A 19,951-nucleotide genomic window follows, 5' to 3' on the forward strand; every position below is an offset into this window, starting at 1 on the left:
TTGCTGTCTCCCCTTCCATGCCCTTCGGTTCCGGCGGCAGGGCCTGTGCCTGTGTGTGCAGTAGCCGCCCTGCTTGGCGGTCCAGCCTCGGTCAGCACCATGCTCGCCTCCCTTCCTGTTTACTCTGCATCGCCGTCTTGTCGGCCACAGCCAGTGGCTACTCTGGGTTTTGCCACCGTTGCGTTCCGTACGTGTGTTTGTGGTTTGCGGTTTGCTTCACGTCTTCCTCCTCCGCGTTTTCCATGTGACCACCAACCGCCGTTTCAGCGGCTGTGCATCATAGGCCAAAACCATGCAAGTTTGGAACTAATGAATTTTAGAACTTCTATTTGCACTGTTGGTAAAGATGAGAAAATGCTAATAATCTTAAAGCTATTGCAGCTCTTAAAATTTAAATCTTCAAATACATTAATGGAACAGTAGTCACTGTTCATTAGGTTATCTCTTGTCAAGGAAATACAGATTGCATTCATAGGGCTTTCTTCTATAAAAGCTTAGTGTGATTCAATAGGAAAGAAAGAACAATGCAGAAAAAAGCCCTGGGTGATTAAAATGTAGTATCAATGGAATGTATCATGACTTGTACCAATCCAAATGTTTGAAAACCTCTGTTTTTGAAAGCTCTGTACCCTGATTGAAGGGGGAATATATGTACAACAGCTTTTAAAAGGGCTAATAAATCTACCAGCGGGAGTTGGAAGTCTTTGCTGAAAAAAATAAAAAGCAGATGTCTCTGTGGTAGATAGACCATATTGTCAGTGCCACCTGCCTTTTACTCAGTGAAACCCGGCTTATAAAGCTGTGGTTGCTTAGGAATAGGTACCAAAGAATCCACTTGTTAAAGCTACAGGTACTTCTTTGATCATTTGGAGTTTGTGTTTTTGTTTGTTTTTTATATTTCATATTTTGTTTGTTTTTTATATTTGTTTTTTTTATCTAACCTTTGCTTGAAGACTGCCAGTGAGGGGGAGCTCACCACCTCCTTAGGCAGCCTATTCCACTGCTGAACTACCCTAACTGTTTGTTTTTTATATTTCATATTTTTCTACAAACCTGTGGCATTTTTCACACCTTTCCTCGGGCTCCACTCTCCAAATCTTCAGGCATTTCCCAACCTGGATCTGGCAACCATCTGCCATGCTGGGCGCTTCCTCTTCCACTAAAAATGCAATGGTTTTCAGTTGGCCACTGCAAAATGGAAGTGCTAGCAAATGAAGTGAGCTCCAGGGCAGAGGATCCAAGCCCCAGTGGATGGGGATACATGGGGATTCAACAGTGTTAAAGTGATTTAAATGACTGCTAGCCCCACTGAATCTTTGTTAAAAGGGTCAGATATATAAAAATAAATAAATAAAACTATAGAAGATCTGCATAATGTGTGTTAAACTTGTGATAAAACTTTGGTTAATAATAGCAGTTTCAAACATTCCAGGGAAACTTTTGCTAAGTAGTCAGTGAAAGTGGAACAAGATATTTTGGCCCACCTGGAGCAAGGCAGAGTACTATAGATTTATTAGTGTATCATTAATGAGGAAAAAACTGCATGTAATTCTATTTTACTTAATATGCAACAATACACTCATGCATATCTTGAATACCTACATAATCCAAACAGTATGAACTAAAAATGCACTTTGCCTGAGTTTTTGGACTGTCATTGCCTATATCTCATAAATAAAAATGTTTATAAATAGCGATTTCAAAAATATGGTATAAACTTCAGGGTGGCATTTTTTACACTAAAAAAGTGCAGTCTCATCAGACTGATGTCTGCACAGAGCTTTTAAATCTAAGCAGGGCTAATCAGAACCTTATGATAATGAGGCAGTAGATAAATGATTTAAATCATTAAATAAGGGCATTGCTCCAGAATCTCTTTTATTTTCCAGGCCATAGTTCTGGGACATGTGAAAAAATAATAAAGGAGGTGCTTTTCACAGCTGATGGAAAGTACTTTCCTCTCATCTCTGAATAACCATCAATTCTCTCTTGCACAGAAGGACGTAGATAAAATTGAAAGGGTACAGAGGAGAGCGACAAGGATGATCTGGGGCCAAGGGACCAAGCCCTATGAAGATAGGTTGAGGGACTTGGGAATGTTCAGCCTGGAGAAAAGGAGGTTGAGAGGGGACATGATAGCCCTCTTTAAGTATTTGAAAGGTTGTCACCTGGAGGGCAGGATGCTGTTCCCTTTAGCTGCAGAGGAAAGGACATGCAGTAATGGGTTTAAACTACAAGTACAACGATATAGGCTAGATATCAGGAAAAAATTTCACAGTCAGAGTAGTTCAGCAGTGGAATAGGCTGCCTAAGGAGGTGGTGAGCTCCCCTTCACTGGCAGTCTTCAAGCAAAGGTTAGATACACACTTTTCTTGGATGCTTTAGGATGCTTTGGGCTGATCCTGTGTTGAGCATGTGGTTGGACTAGATGGCCTGTATGGCCCCTTCCAACTCTATAAGATATTCTCAGATGAGTCAGGCCCAGTTTCTTTGGGACCAGTAAATCAAGGCTACAAGCTTCTTCCAATTAGTTGGAAGGGTCCATGCAGGCCATCTAGCTCAACCCCCTACTCAGTGCAGGATCAGCCTAAAGCCTCCTCAATAGGTATCTGTCCAGCTGCTGCTTAAAGACTTCCAGTGAGGGGGAGTACTCCACCTGCTCAGACAGCTGACTCCACTGCTGAACTATTCTGACTGAAATCCCCCCCCCCCCGATATCTAGCTAGTACCATTCTACACATAGTTTAAACCCATTACTGGGAGGAAGCCTGTTCCACTGAGAAACCGCTCTGTCGGGAACTTTTTTCAAATGTTAGACGGATTTTAAAAAAATTAATCCCATTGGTTCTGGTCCATCCCTCTGGGGCAAGAGAGAACATCTTCTATATGGCAGCCTTTTAAATATTTGAAGATGGTTATCAAATTCCCTCTCAGTCGTCTCCTCTCCAGGCTACACAGACCAAGCTCCCCCAACCTTTCCTCATACATCGTGGTCTCCAAACCCGTCACCATCTTTGTTGCCCTCCTCCAGACATGCTATAGTTTGTCTACATCCCTCTTCAACTGTGGTGCCCAAAACTGATGACATTACTCCAAGTGAGGCCGAACCAGATCAAGCAGTACCATGACCTCCCATGATCTGAACACGATACTTTGTTCAATACAACCCAAAATCCCATCTGCCTTTTTAGCCAACGAGTCACACTGCTGACTCATGTTCAATGTATGGTCTACTAAGACTCCTAGATCCTTTTCACACATACTACTGCTGACACAAGTCTCCCCCATCCTATATTGGTGTATATGGTTTTTCCTATCTAAATTAAGAACTTTACATTTGTCCCTATTGAACTTCATTTTATTCAGTTTAGCCTACTTCTCAATCCTATCAAGATCATCCTGCATTCTGATTCTGTCTCCTGTTGTGTTTGCTACCCTTCCCAGTTTAGTATCATCTGCAAATTTAATAAGTATGCCCTCTAATTCCTCATCCAAATAATTTATAAATATGTTGAACAACACAGGCCCCAGGGCAGATCTCTGGGGCACTCCACTTGTCACTCTTCTCCAAGACAATGCTGAACCATTAACAAGTACCCTTTGGGTATGATCTGTCAACCAGTTATTGATCCATCTGACAGAATTAGGATCCCTACTGCATTTTACCAACTTGTCAACAAGAATATCATGTGGAACCTTATCAGTCAGTCAGTCAGTAACCTTTTATTGGCATAAAATATGTATAAGACATATAAAATAGGGTTTAAAATAGGGTTTAAAACAAAATAATAAAATAGGCCATGGGGTTACATAACCAAACAGATCTTAAAATGATTAAATAAACTATAAAAGATAAAATACAAGGTAGGCAGCATATTATAAAAGCATCTTAGTTAAAACTCTGGCAACTAAAATGGTTACCTCTGGGTCTTTGTCAGAGAGCAGAAATTGCAAGGTCATAGATTTACTTACAGAAGGCTTGTTTCCCAGCAAAGCAACAAAGCTGTCATCCCAACACTGCTCGTATAAGGGGCAATCTAACAAAATGTGTGAGACAGAGTCAGGGCAGCCAGAACCCTATCAAAAGCTTTACTGAAATCCAGATAAACTATGTCCACAACATTCCTCTGATCCAGCAGGGTAGTCACAAAGTTGGTCTGACATGACTTGTTATTGTGAAACCCATGCAGAGTCTTAGAAATCACAGCTTTCTGTTGCAGCCACTCAAGCCACTGACTGATGATTTTTTCCAAAATTTTGCCAGCTACAGATGTCAAGCTGATGGGTCGGTAGTTAACCGGATCCTCCTTTTTCCCTTTCTTGAATATAGGGATAACATTTTCCCACCTCCAGTCATCTAGCACCTCACCTGTTCTCCAAGAAGTGTCAAACGTAATGGACAGAAGTTCAGAGATGACATCTGCAAGTTCTTTTAGTACTCTTGGATGCAGTTCATCTGGCCCAGAAGACTTTGTTTCATTTAAAGAAACTAGGTGTTTGTGGACTGCCCCAACAGTCATCCTAGGCTACCATTCCCATCTCCCCTGTTGTGTTACATTTTTTCCACATTGAACACTATTTCTCTCACAAGAGAAGACTGAGGAGAAATAGGAGTTAAGCAGTTCAGCCCTCTCTTCAACATCATCTGTTATAATTTCACTTTCTTGTGCTCACAGTGGTCCTACAGAGTCCCTACTCTTATTCTTACTTGAAATATAACTAAAGAAGCCTTTTTTGCTATGTTTAGCACTTCTCGCTAGCCTAAGCTCATATTAAGTTTTAGCTTTTCTAACACTTCCCCTACAATTATTGGTTATTCGTTTATACTCACCCTTGGTAATATGGCCTTCCTTCCATATCCTAAATGATGCTTTTTTATTCCTCAATTCATTTGACAAATTCTATATAACTCTTATTTTTCCAGCTTGCAGTTGATTGGTTCTCAAAAGTGGCTTTCATTATTCATTTAGAAACACAGTCTCCTCTGCACCCCATTGGGAAGTGGAATTGTTCTCATCCAGAGCTGTACCGCTTTTTAAAATCCATCTGAGAATATCCTAGCTACAGTGGGAAAAAATGGAAATATTCACTTGGTGAACTACTTTATAGATAAGACATTCTACCCGGCAAAGTATCCTGTTCTCAGATCGATACTTTCTGAGTTTACATAGACAAGGTCCATAATCTCTTTATTTAGCATTTTATCAGTTTCCTCAAAGATCTAACAATAGTAGACAAGTCTTTGTTGTATTTTTCTCCCCATAATCATTCAATTTTTTACAGTTAAATTCAATCATCCTGGGTATTGATGGGAAGTTTCTGCCTAAGAAAATAGGCTTTTAGGCCTGCCTTGCATGTCCCTAAGGTGATATTTCAGATGTTATATTCATGAAAAGCTAGCAATGACCATTTACGCACAGGCTAGAGTTTTAGTTGTGGAAGGTTGCCCCACCTCTTCCTGCACTCACACGGGGGAGCATTTGGCCCGGTGTGCCTCATCCACCCCCAATTTGTGCTCCTGCATGGGAGCTGGGGCAGTGAAGTTCCCAGTGCATAAATGGTCAATAGAAGCACAACTTTAAAATCACTCTAGAATCTGAGGAGGGGTGGGAAATGGAAGTGAATGATGAACAGAAATAAAATGAAAGTTGTGATGAGGGAGCAAGAACCATTACTTTAATTAATTAATTTTATTTTCTTACTTTTACTGCAACTGATTCTGTTGTCCAGGCACTAATCATAGAGATAGTATTTAGTAATTTTTGTGGCTTTTATCCCAGTTTAGCTCAATGATATTTCAGTATTTTAATGTGGATATTTGACTTCTATAAGTTTTTATGCAATATGGTCATTTCAGTATTAAAATGAAGAAAAAGAACACAGAAAAAGAATACAGATATGCAATCCAGCTTAAATAACGCTTTGAGAGAATTGATAAATGTGAGTAGTTGTATTACTAAATTGCTAGTTATCCACTTGAACTGCATTTTTCTCTGTTAAATAAATCTGTTTTATATGAGTCAAAGGCCATTAACTTTATATCTCTGCTTTTCAGAATGACTATCGCAAGCTGTCTATGCAATGCAAGGACTTTGTGGTTGGCGTCCTTGATCTCTGTCGAGACTCTGAAGAGGTAGAATCCATTCTGAATGGAGATCTGGAAGCTGAGCCACCTGAAACACAAAGGCACCGAGCCTCACTGACTCGGGTCAAACTGGCAATTAAATATGAAGTGAAAAAGGTAGTTAGCCTTTTAAAACAGCATGCTATTTGATTCATTGCATCAAAATCTGTGTGTGTTAATGACCTTACAATAATATGCTGTATAGAAAAATCTGTACAGGCCCTTTTCTTTGCTAGAATAATACACTGTTATCAATATAAGACAGCTTGAAAACTGACCTTTTAATATGAAAATATAATGTGTGTCATTGGTGGTGGAAAGTGATGTAAAGTCATAGTCAGCTTATGGTAACCCCACAGGATTTTCAACACAAAAGAACTAACAGAGGTGGTTTGCAGTTAGCTGCAATTGCATAGCAACCCTGGGCTTCCTTGGGCGTCCACCATCCAAATACAAACCAGAACTGACCCTGCTTCACTCTTGAGATCTGATGAGATCAGAGTAGCTTGGGCCATCCAAGTCAGGGTACTGTTATCCATGCAAATATCCAACAAATGCAGTTGGTATGTGTATCTCTAATAGTAGATGCAGTTATGAGTTATGTATTACTCCCACTTTATCATAGTAAGATGATCAGGAAAACAATCTTCTGTAAACCAAAATGATATTATATGGTTATAATGCTCCTGACTGCACCAACACTCCCTCCTAGCCCTCAAACAATGGACATGATCCTGCCAAAGAGAAACACTTTTGTGTTTTGATTTCAGTGGAAAAAAGCTAAGGACTTAACATAATCAAGAAGAATTTGGCTGGTTTGTGTCATGTCTATATTAGTCATTACCTTGTACACTGGAGATTGCACTGTTTATATGTGCCCCAGAGATCATTCAGAATAGCACTCCTCTTCAGAAGGCTCTTCATTTTGTCATAGCCAATTTCTACAGTAGGCTATTCTTTGAGGATCAGAAGTTCTGGTTCATGTACATGTAGAAATGCTAGGGTTAATTACTGATTAGAGACATATTTTGGCCCTTAAAACAGGTCTGGTTCAAATCTCTATGTATTTATCATGTTGTGAGTGACTATAAGATGTATTTTCAGTGGGTTCCACTGACAAAAATTATAAGCCCCCTCCTTTCATAATGAATAGAGTGTCTGTAAAAACAAGAGCTATAAATCCTATATTCTATTACATTTATGTGGCTTCAACAAGATCATCTTGGCCATTTACCTCAGAGGGTTTATAAAACACTCTAATAGTAGATGAATTCAAGAAGTACACTGACATCTACATTTATTTACCTAAGAATGGTCATGTCCATATTCCCAGTGTCAGCAAGATCTTTCACAGCTTTTGTTATAAATCACATTTTGTTATAGAGTGCCATCTGTTAAACCAATTTACTGAATTATTCTGCTATACATAAATCAATTGTGATCATCCTACTATAAGATCTGGATAGTGTCACAGGATTTTTTAAACACTCTTCCCTCATTGATACCTACCTAATTCTTTAAAGTTTGAGATATGTATTGTATGCATATTAGATTAATGCACTATGTTATGACATGTAAGAGACCTCATGTTGCTCTTGGTAGTTTTTACTTGTGGAATGCATCTAATCCCTGGAATTCTCACATCCCTGGAGCTTCACCTTCTTCTGGTCCTTTTATCTGTTTACTCTGTTGATGAGGAAATTTACTTATGGGGCCAGCATAAGCTCTGCAGTAAACATAACTGGCTTCCCAAAGGAAGCATAGTATTTCCTTGAGAAAAGACATTGTCTTATGTAGGGAGTGGGACATCTCGATCATTCTGATGGTGCAGCAGGATGTCACATGGAGGGCTAAACTACGTCACCTTTTTACCAATTGGAATATTGTGCTTGTGACTGCAAAATGGAGCTAATGCCAATCCCAGTCTTTTCAGGTCAGGAAAATGTGTGTGTGTAATGCACTGTGTGTGTGTAATGCAGGAACCCTTTCACACCTCTGCATTATTGTCTTGAGCCAAACTGAGCCCCTGGGATCTTTTAAAAAGCAGTTTCCCACACCTGCAGCTCAGGGAAACTTGGTATGGGGAGGTATGGGGGCTTTTGTACCCTATGAAGTTTCTCCATACAATGACCATTTCCGCACGGAGAGGTAAAATGCCAGTGGTTTTCTGTTTGCAAATATGGGATGGTAAACGTGATTGCAGCCTTCCTCATGGGAGGCCCCTCCCATATTTTCCCTCTGCCCCATCACAGCTTTTTGCCTCCAGATGAAGCTGCAAGGGAAAGCCAAACAAACTTCTCCCTCTGCTCCTTGGCTTGTCAATCACAGCAAACCACCAATCACAGCACAGCAGTTCTCTCGTGGACTGAAACTTTCTTCTCTCCCAGCCCCGAAACTTTTTTTTTAAAGGCACTTCTGCATTGCTATGTGGTAATGCCACAACACAAATGCATTTTTAATAACAATCCACACTGCCATGTTGCTATGGAGAAACGCCAGAATGATACAGCATTCTCCACCCCTTTTGGGTTTCCTGTTCTTTTGTACTTATTTCTGTCTGGATGGATTTCTGAGATGCTGCACAAGGTCCCTGGAGCTCAAAAAGTCATTTTGTGTAAATGGTTGGCTAAAACTCAAAGTGCTCAGACCCCTGCATGATCAGGAGAAGGATGTTTGATCACCCCCCCCCTTCCCAGCTCATTTCCCACTTCCAGAAAACACAAACAGGACTGTTTTTGCCTGCTTGAGTTGTGAGAGGGCTAGACATGGTAATTGAAGCCCAAAAAGGCATTTTATATAAATGTTTGGCTTAAAAACAAAGCACTCAGACCTCTGTATAATTGGGAAAAGGCTGTTCGATCACCTGTCCCCCTCTTTCCCAGCTCATTCCCCATCTCCAGAAAACAGAAAAGGGGCTGTGTTTTGCCTGCCTGATCCAAAAAAAGCTGTGAACACTTTAAAGAAAATTTTATTTTACCTTTGACAATGTATTTTTACCTTTGCAGTCACACTGCAACACAAACCACACCATTAAAAAAATACTTAGAGCAGGAAATAGAGAGGAGGAGGGCGGGTGCGAGGGCACGACAATGCTACAGAGACTCTCGCGTCTTTCCCCTTCCGCAAGGGCTTATCTCTGGTTGCTCACTGATGGGATGCATGATTGAGCGTGGTAAATCCAGTTTTGGCAATTTCCCTCATCATGAGTTAAAAATGGCCAAAACTTGTCCCAGCTCCTTGATATCCATGGGATGCAAGTGACATCATGTGGAGGGAGCTCTAAAAGCCGCCAAAATTCAAAGGCTGTCCGGGGGTAGATTCATTGTGTGGAAATGGTCAAAAAGTAGCAGTTTGGCTCTCGGACACAAAATGATAGCACACAGTATTTGCTTAACTCTAAGACTGCAGTATTCAGAAACTCTTTGAGAAGACTCAGAAAGATACAATAATGCTTTTTACTTTGCAAAAACACCCCAACTCTTTTTTGTTTTATAAATATGTTGCCTTTGAAAATGAATCACTAAGTTGAACCAATGTTTACTGTTTTGTTTCTTGTTATCTTCTATTCTTATACAAAAAGTTTGGGTCTGCCAGTACCATTATATAATTTTTAAAGACTCTAAATTGTGACCATATATTCTACACTAGGCATTATGAATGCAAAACACTACTAATAGGTTGCTATCTCTTTAGTAAACATGTGTTTAGATTTCGGTCTTCTGAAAACAGTTTTAATGCTCTGTTTCATCTTACTAGATGCAGTATTGCTTGAAATTCTTGTTTTGTTTATTTTTTCCTCCATTTTTACTGGAATTTTTGAGTTGCAAATAAAATTGAACCCTTTGGCTGGAAAAATCTGGTTCTTTGTTACCAGTTTATAAAATGCTGTGGTCTTTTATACGTAGAAGTGACAATGTAAAACTCAATTTGGTCCTGCTCAATAGAATTGCTCCCTCTGCATATTCTGAGTTAAGCCTCAAAGTAAACACACTGAGCATTGAGAATTATAAGTACTAGTTAAGGTGTCTTTATGTGAGTGGCAATGCAACAGAAATTACTAGTGGAATAGGCGGTGGCTTGAAGATTATTGAAGTTTTTGTCTCTGTGGGTGAATAAGAAAAGAAAAATAGTTGGAATGGTTGATGCTAGTGGTGCTATTTAAAAGATGCTATCAATTTAAAAAAAAGAACAGATTTGGTAAATTGGGAAATGTATTTAGGGAATAGTAAAATCATATTTAAAACATTCTTAAGGTGCCTTTTTAAAAGGCTGCTAGAAGGCAGCTTGTGAAATCATTTGTAAGACCTCTTTCTCACCTTCTCTGCTAAGTTCTTCCACTGAGCATCTCTATCTATAAATGCACAGATGGAAAAATACAGACAATTTTAAAGAACTGCCATTCCTTTTGTTTGTTAGGTTTCTGAGAATCATCAGATTCCTTAGAGGTGATGTGCTAGACACAGTCACAAAAGTCTATATAACTATTAGCTATGAGTACCTGAAGACCCATGGGAAATCTTGCATGTGGAGAGAAGAACCAACTGGAAATGCCTCTAACCCAGTTCTCTTTCCCTCAGGATATGCAACAAACTTTTAGGAGCTTGAGCAGACCAGTTTCCCCATCTCCCTTTGTTGTCCCCTAATCCTTAACTAACCTTCAGCATTCCAAGGATGCTGTATCTTGTCAGGCCTTTTGCAGGTGGGGAAAAATGAATTTTCAAATCACATAAATGGATATTTTTCTGTATTATTAGGGAGACCCTCAATATGCAGAAACCCTGACTTTTTCTCTAAGCAGAAATTTTCATTGCCATCACTACGAATGCATGACTAAGACATTTGCTGCAAGAGGGAATGATGTGGAACATCTACAGTCACAGTATTCTGATTGCTTGATGCCTGAGGGCAAGCAGCTGGATATGGCTGTTTTACTACTAAGTTTCTGAGCATCCTACGGCATTTGGCTCAACACTGTTGAAAACAGGGTGGTGTACTAAATGGAGCTTTGATTTGATCTAATATTGCTCTTTTCATGTTCTCTTCAAGCAGCCATACAAATTATTTTTCCCACTGCACAGTGCTGAACTTTCCTGGCTTGTGCCTTCATAATCTCCGGCCTACATTTTAGGGGCTTTTCTTTAGTGTTGGCCATTTTATTTTTAAATACCAGTAGACTGTTATGGATGAAGAGGCCAGAACATTACTTGTACTGTATAGCCTACATGCTCTATTAAGATATCCTGTTCAGTCCTCTTGTGATCTTATCTTGTTTTCTGCTTAAAATTGTTGTCTAAGTAAGAACAACTGGTGGGCAATAAGAGTTTCATCATTATGAGGACAAACTACAAACCAACAAAAAGGAGGTTTCAGCCAACTTTTCCACTTTGTTTTTCCCAGTTGCCCTTCTTACTCTAGTCTCTGTCCCATGTGGCTTTTGTACATGCAGATCCCATGCAGTCAAAGGGGAATCTCTTTTCCTGTCAGAAAACCTAGCTGGATCCAATATGGTATTGCAATCCCATGAAGAATTTCACCAGTCAGATACTTACAGTGCTAAATTCAGACCTATACCATTATGGTCATGATCCACTAGAGCAGCGGTCGGCAACCTTCTGGCTGCCGTGGCCCGCTGCTGCTCAGTAAGGGGAGAGGGCGGCCCAGGGCCCCGCGCACGCATGGCAGCACTGCGCATGCATGCATGTGCAGAACTGCCACGCGTGCCCGTTTGCACCCCCGCCGGACAGAAACGTGCATGTGTGGCAGTCCGCGCATGCGTGTTTGCGCCACCAGCATGCCGGCAGCCGCGGCGCTCTCCCCCCCCCCTCCAGGCTGCCAGCAAATCGGCCACCAAAGCGGCCAATTAGCTTGCGGCCCAGCAAGCTTCTCTTCTCCCCCCCCCCCAAGCAAGAAACTTGCCGGGCCGCAAGCTAATTGGCCGCTTCGGCAGCCGATTTGCTCGCGGCCTGGCAAGCTTCTCGCTCCTGGGGGGGCGGGAAGAGGGAGCCTCAGCCCGGCGCCGAGGCCTTCGCGGCCCGGCACTGGGCCGAAGCCCAGGGGTTGGGGACCACTGCACTAGAGTTTCTTGGTGCGCTCTCATGACTTTCCCCTACTCCACATCTGAGCAGCAATGAATACTTTGCACATGTGGAGTTGAGAAATTAATGAAGTTGAGAAATGACTGGTGCTGTTGCAGCTTGTGATTGCTGTTGCAACAACAATCTCCAGCATGGGAATAAACATCATAAAACGTAAGGTTTCTGTCCTTGGACTACAGTCTTCTATATACCGACAATTCTGCTTAAAGGAGCAAAACAGTTGCAGGCTGTGCACTCAAGACAAGCCTAAGGGTTTTGAGGGCTGAATGCAGTGATGGTGGGGCATATGCAGCACTCCGAGGTAGTATGAGATGCAGTAGGGTTGAGGATTAGTCAGAATTGAACCCCTGGGTACCCATGATATCAGTGGGATAAGAGTGGAGTGACTAGAGAATTTAACTGTAAAATATATATATTATTTTCAAATGTACTAATCCTCAATGAAGAACAGTTGTTTTTGTACTCTGCTTTTCACTACCCAAAGGAGCCTCAAAGTGGCTTACAATTGTCTTCCCTTCTACTCCCCACAACAGACACTCTGCGAGGTAGGTAAGGCTGAGAGAGCTCTGAGAAAAAATGCTCAGTGAGAACAGTTCTAATAGGACAGTGTCTGTCCAAGTTCATGTAGCTGGCTGCATGTGGAGGAATGGGGAATCAAACCTGGCTGTCCAGATTAGAAGCTACCACTCTTAACATGCTGAAGTCACTCTCACCATGCTGAAGTCAGGGGACTCAGATTGGAGTAACCCTACATAGCATTTCACTGTGAGTCAATCACTTTTCAATCCTTCCTAACATGATTCTTAACTATGAATGCCTGCATTAATTAAAGGCTGACTTGTCTGACTAATTACCTAAGCTCTCAATAGCTGGATTTCAGCTTCCCACCAGGCAAACAAACTATTGGCCGTATTTCCTTTTGCAGATGCTATGTTTGATGCTTTTGTGTCTTGCCTCCTTTTTTAAGTGTAAATGAGTAAATCACACACATGAAATAGGTTTAAAATGAAATCCCCATGAAAAAAAAAAAGAAACTGTTAATATTTTTATTTTCTGAAATACATCTTGGATCTCATTTGAGCCTATGGAAGTGTTACCGTGATGCTAGCAACTTTGTGACACTCCAAATAAACAAGTCTAATAATAGCATAAAATTATATGGTGATAACAATCTGTACATTCAGGAACCGTTAGAAGCTTAAAATAGCCCAAGAGGAAAAGCCATTTTGGGAAGCTTGTCATTTCATATTACTTTCCAACTAAGGGCATTAGATTTAAGAACCATGGCAACTGTTAATATGTAACTTCAGTAGCTGATAATGAATCTTATAAAACCATTAGCGGAGCTGTGTTGGCAGCATCAGAATCAGAAGGGAGTTCTTTGCTACCATAAATAAATCTCCAGTGGGATCTTCCCCATGGCTTGATCCCTCTGCAGAGTGTTCATACTGTATAGATGTTTCTAGGTCACAGGTATAAAGAGAAAGGGAGGTAAAAAGGAGTCGCTACCCATATTGCTGCCATTGACTGTTTATACACTGGGAACTTCACTGCCCCACGTCCCATGCAAGAACACAAATCGGGGGTGGATGAGGCGCACTGGGCCAAATGCTCCCCCATGTGGGTGCAGGAAGAGGTGGAGCAACCTGCCATGACTAAAACTTCAGCCTGCAGCCCACTGTGAAACCACCAGTGCATAAATGGTCATTGCCTGGAAAAGCTACATCACTTTGGCTGGATTTTTCTTTGGTGCTCTGTCCTTAATCACGGAATAACATGATCCATCACTGGAAACTCCAGCACACAAAGGCTAAAATAAAAACCTGGCTGAGACCTTTTTTGGCCTGACCCTTTGCCTGTTTATGCCGAAATACATTCCACCATATTCAGTAGGATTTTGGGATAATTTTTGTACTGCAGCCCCAGTAGCATTTTCTACATCTTTCAGTTGGTGACTGCATACTGCACAATACGTGCTTAAAGAGGCCACTCTTCTGGAATCCCACACAGAGAAAGGTGTACAGGAGCCTATTTATGCATTGGGCTTATATACATTTATTTCTGTGTCTGTTTCTTACTTTTATTTCTTCTAAGATTATTCAGCTAATGTTTATTTGTCTGAAGTGTCTACAATAGCCTTAGAAAGGACTCACTTTCAATCATGAATGTATATGTAAAAGCAGGGGCAGTCAAACTGCAGCCCTCCAGATGTCCATGGACTACAATTCCCATGAGCCCCTGCTAGACAATGCTGCAGCGCTGCAGTTTGACTACCCCTGTGTAAAAGCAATATCTTAGTAGGTATAGGAAATATTTTATTCTTTTTAGATATTTATATCTGGTTTTCTTCCTCGATGGAAACACAAAGCAGTTTACAACATTATTCTTCCTCTCCTCCATTTTATTCTCAAAACAACCAAGGTTAGGCTCAGAGTGTATAATGGACCAAGGTCATTCAGCAAGCTACCATTGTTCCAATTTATCAAACTGACTCTCCTCATCTTGCAGGTTGAGGCAAGAAGCATCGTACAAGGCACAGTTTTTGACACGGCCTCTCAATGACTCTTTGACTCAGTTTACAAAGTTCATTTTACTTCTTACTTCTTCAAATCTGAATCTTGGCCTAAAGGTTATCACATCTCCTAGCAACTCAGTTGTTGGGCAGTAAATCAATTCAGTGATTCCAGCTTTCTGCAGATTTTGCACTAGATTGTACTTTATATCAATTTGTTTGTTATATTTCTGTACATCTTCTCACTTGGACAGATGAGTGAAGCTTTGGTTGTCTTCATACAATGTTTTTGGCAGTGGATCGTCTATGCCCAATTCCCTTAGAAGCTGATGAATCCATTGTACCTCTTGACAGTGCAGCTGATATGTATTTTGCTTCAGCAGTGGAGTTGGCCATTATCTCTTTCTTAGTGCTTGACCAGCTTATGATGCCATCTTCATAAAGGATACGGTGACAGCTAGTTGATTTTATGTCTGAGAAATCACCTCCTCAATCAGCGTCTGTGGAAATTTCAAGTCTAGGGTTGCTGTTGGCTGGTAGTTGAAGTTAAGAAACCCTTTTATAGCATTCCAGTCTTTAACTGTGGGTTTTTCAGCCTTTCTGCACAACAGGCCAATTGCAGTGGAAATGTTGGGCTTAGAGAATGTAGAAATATATAGGGGCTTAACAAAGGCTTGACGATACCTGGCTTGCTTGCTGGCTTGCTGGCTTGCTCCTTCCCTCCCCCACCTCTCTGTGTCTGTCTGTCTGTCTCTTTCTCTAATTAGATTTATATATCACCCTCCCTTGCAGATCAGAGTGGTTTACATTGAAGTTTTTGATATAATGAAAACATCATTATTGTGAACATATAACATTACTAATGGTGTAATTTGCAACAGTGGGACATTTAACATTTAATATTTAACAGTAGGACATTGTGACTTTACAACTCTACAGTTGTGTTAATGACTGCACTGTGATTCAGCTCTTCATCTGCAGGGTGCAGTTTATGATTGGAGGGGCCTTTGGAAGCTCTGGTTGGTAGAGTTGGTTCATTGGTCTCGACTGAAGGCTTGGTGGAGGAGTTCTATTTTGCAGGCCCTGCAGAATTGTTTTAATTCTGGCAGGGCCCTGATCTCCTGGGAGCTCATTCCACCAAGTGGTGGCCAGCTCAGAGAAAACCCTGGCCCCTGGTCAAGGCCAGACAAATTTCCCTGGGCCCAAGGATCACTAGTTAATGTTTACAGAGCATAGTGCTCTCTGGGGGACATAGGTAGAAAGGTGGTCTTCCAACTATTCAGGGTCCAGACCGCATACAGCCTTGAAGGTAATTACCAGAACTTTAAGTCTGTCTTATCTGTCAGTGGTGAAGGTTCATCTCTGATATAATTCAGTTCTATGGGTGGCAGTGCAGGGCAAGATTCTTCCAAGTATAGAAGAGTCAGCAGATCTCCGATTTTATGCTCTTGGTGAATGGGAAAGCTCCCATCTTGATCCCTCTGCAATTGACTCCCCAAGTAGTAGTTCATAGGTCTAAGGTACTTGACCTTTGCTTGTCTATTCAGATGATGCATAATCTCTCCATTGTCATCGGGATCTTCATAAGCCAAAAGTAGGTTGTCAACGTAAACAAGTCCATTTTCTACTTTTGTACTTGATGTACAGGCAGAAATCAGCTTAGCTTCTTTAGAGAGTAACCAAGATTGGCAGTCATTATCATAATTATTTATTATTTATTTATTTATTTATTTAGATTTATATACCGCCCTCCCCGAAGGCTCAGGGCGGTTTACATTAAAACTAATCAACGATACATGAAATTAGTGCATGGTACAAAGTCAAACCTTCAACCAATTGATTTCTTTTCATAGTCTTACTAGTTTCATGGCAGCAATGGCCTAGCTTCTTATGTGAAACCTGAATGTACGTTCTGTGGCTGCAGGATTGTGCTAAATTTATTTTGTGTTGATTATTTGTTTCAACTTCTGGTTCTCCTGAATGCTCATGATTTTCCATGGTTAGTTCATCAATCTGGTACAAACTTCTGCATTCATATCACAAGACACATGAACTGCTTCCACTTTCACATTCCTTTTCTCCTGTTGCTTACATTAATCTTTCTCCGCTTGTGTGGCATCTGAAGCAAGTACAGGAGGAGCGGGCTTTTCAGCTATCTAGCATAGGCCCTCCAAAGGAAGAATAATTTTCAGTCGAGTAATTGTCCCCCTTCTGTTGAATCAAGCCAGCCCTGATCTCAGGCTTCCCTAGCTGAATAGCAATAGAATTAAGTTGTGCTCTTTCAAAACAAGGAAGCATACTATTTTCTCTCTGCCTGACTGGAAGGGGAAAGTGCAAGCCACCAAGCAAGCCTCATTTATGGACTGCTAGGAATGCAAACCTCCAAACTTAACTGGCTAAAAGCCACTGCACTCTTTTACAAAAAAATAATTATAAATAAAAATATGAATATTTCTGGGCCCATAACTGAATGAATATTGTGGGGGGATCCATGACATAGGTCTGCAATATCCAGAAAAGTTAGCAAAGTGCTTAATTAAACTAGTGTGTACAGCAAGGGATTGATGGCTACTGAGTACATGTAGGCCAAAAAACAACACAGACAGACTCTGGTTGTGCTATTAAATAAATATAACAACTATGTATTAGAGAACTCCATTCTAGACAGGAAAGGTAATGTGATAGTCCCAAATCTAATCTAGCTAGTTAGATGGGGAGAGGTGCAAGAGGCATCTCTACATCCACCATACTGCAGGCAGGCAAAATAGAAGGGAGAGAGAGATTTCTGAAGAAGAAACGGGGAAACAGGAAGTTGTTCCTAAGAGACTCAACCTAGCCTTAAAGGGACGGCATCAGAGAGATTAGAAAGGTGAGTAGTCAGTATTCCCATCCAGCTCACTGGTAAGGAATCTTCTGCAGGCTGAGGCAAGAGGCAACCTGATTTGTTACCTGCTGGTGACTAAAGTGCTGACCAAGAGGAAATTGAGGAGCTGGCACACACCAGCATTTTGTACAGATTTCACTTCTGGTGATGCCATGGGGTACTCTAGGATTTGCAAAATCCTTCTGTATCCCAAGATGTCACCTCAGGTTTTCACAGGAAGTGACATCAGTGCACCAGTTTACACTAGTCCTCATTTCCTAAATGCTCTCAGGGTTGCCTACAACAGTAACTTTTTGTTACGAGAACAGCAAGATTTGCAACTGGCTTATACTAAAGTTTTGACAATATAATCTGTTTCATTTAGCTTAGAGCTTTTTCTTATTAATCATATTTTTAGAGAATGAGGAAGATTATATGTCTCAAGAGACAACAGAATAATTACATGTACTTTACCATCAATTTACTTGGTTTTCTTTTTCTTTTTTACCTGCAGTTTGTGGCCCATCCAAATTGTCAGCAACAGCTGTTGACTATCTGGTATGAAAACCTCTCAGGATTACGGGAACAGGCCATAGCTATCAAGTGCCTGGTTGTGCTAGTGGTTGCCCTCGGCCTTCCCTTGCTTGCTGTTGGCTACTGGATTGCACCATGTAGCAGGGTACAAGGTTTTTTGTTTTGCAAATAGATGCAGTTTTTAAAGTCTTGTATTGATGTGGGTATGCATCTGAAGGGAGTAAGAAATAATACCGATGTTCTTATTTCTGAGCCCTAAACCAAATTATTATCGCTATAATCTTTGTGATCACTTTTTTCCCCTGTAGAGTGTTTCTGTGTCCAAAGCCTTTTACAGTCTATTTGTTCTAAAGAATAACTATTTAAATTTTCCCTAAAGAAATTTATTGGATGTTATGGGGAACATATTCTGCAGCTTGTGTCCTTTCTTTTCATGGCAGGCCTTTACACCTTTATAATCTATCAAGCTGAATATTACCCATTTAATCAACCCCACTATTGTCTCGATAAGTCTCCTGTAGTTATTGATTGCCACGATAGTACAGTCAGGGAAGAAATTGTCAAGCATCAGACAAGCAAAATCCATGGCTTGTTGGCTAATAAACTGTGGGTCTGCACATATTTATTTACTGATACTGAATGGGCTAGTTTTCATCCCTGCAACAACAGTGCTCAAGATAGGCAATGGATCTCTCATGACCACACTAATGACATCACATTTTGCTGCCCCAAGTATTGGGAACACGGTATGGGAGATGTTTCTTCTTCCTCCTTATACTGCCAGCACCTGGCCTGCCTAGGAGTTGGGTGAGCCTCCTCATATGCATTCTCTGCCAACTTCAATTATTATTAGACTTACAGCCCACCACTCCCACAAGGCTCGTGGCGGGTTACAACATATAAACCCCCTGATAAAAACCCCTAATACAATAAAATAACAAGCCTAAAAATCCAACCCCAAACCAAGTGGCGGTGGAACTTACCCAGCTGAACCCAACCCACTCATATCCCAGAGGGCAAGGCCCTGTTCCTGGCCCTACCCAGCCTCAACCAGACACTTGGCAGAAGAGCTCCTATTTGCAGGCCCTGCGGAACTAAGACATCTCTGTCAGGGCCCAGAGATCCTCCAGGAACTCATTCCACCAGGTGGGGGCCAGGACTGAAAAGGCCCAGGTCAAGGTATTAGAGGTAGGCGTTTTATAATAATGCTAACAGGCCTCTTTGGGATTCTAGCCTTACAAACTGACAAGAAATCTAAATGTATGCATCATGATTATCCACATCAATGGCCTGGTGATGCTGACAGTCAACTGTTTGGTTGTTGTTTATTTTTATTTGTTGTCTTGATGGGAGCTGTGCTGAAAAATCAAAAATTCAGGAATAGTAAATAGTGGGAGGATCTGGAGAATATTTTCAATATAATTGGTATAGAAGCTAGTTTTAGTGCACTTGAAACCCTGAGTATAATTGTTAAGCGAAATGCTCAAGTACCCCTTATGGTCTATCAAAATTTGGGGAATTTAGCTATGCACAAGGGATAAGTAGCGAAATCTGTTTGCTGTGTTAACGAGGTGATTAATCCTTGTAGAAATCCACAGGATACAAATACTGATTAATAATAAGGTGTATGCTTTATTTAAGAAATAAGACGACCACCACTACACAACCACAAGAGAAAACAATAAGATATAGCTAAGTTCTAAAGGGGAAAAGAAGTGGCAGCAGAAATCATACGATTATCTATCTTGAGAAAGTTGGAGAAGCTGGGTGCCTTGGGGTGGGAAGTCAGCAATCCGAACAGCCAGCATCCGAGTTGGGTGTCG

General features: G+C 41.0%; 1 protein-coding gene across 5 annotated transcripts in view; it reads left to right on the forward strand.

Moving 5' to 3' along the window:
• TRPC3 (transient receptor potential cation channel subfamily C member 3) overlaps positions 1-19,951 on the forward strand; it is a 60,739-nt gene that overhangs the window by 15,822 nt on the left and 24,966 nt on the right. For 3 of the 5 annotated variants that reach the window (XM_077300407.1, XM_077300408.1, XM_077300410.1), the window contains exons 3-4: positions 6,056-6,241; positions 18,109-18,273. In XM_077300407.1, coding sequence (XP_077156522.1) covers positions 6,056-6,241; positions 18,109-18,273 — 351 coding nt within the window. The remainder of the gene's footprint in view (positions 1-6,055; positions 6,242-18,108; positions 18,274-19,951) is intronic. The other 2 variants (XM_077300409.1, XM_077300411.1) reach the window with 1 other exon arrangement.

Source organism: Paroedura picta, chromosome 10, assembly GCF_049243985.1.
Source record: "Paroedura picta isolate Pp20150507F chromosome 10, Ppicta_v3.0, whole genome shotgun sequence".
Taxonomy (NCBI): Eukaryota; Metazoa; Chordata; class Lepidosauria; order Squamata; family Gekkonidae; genus Paroedura; species Paroedura picta.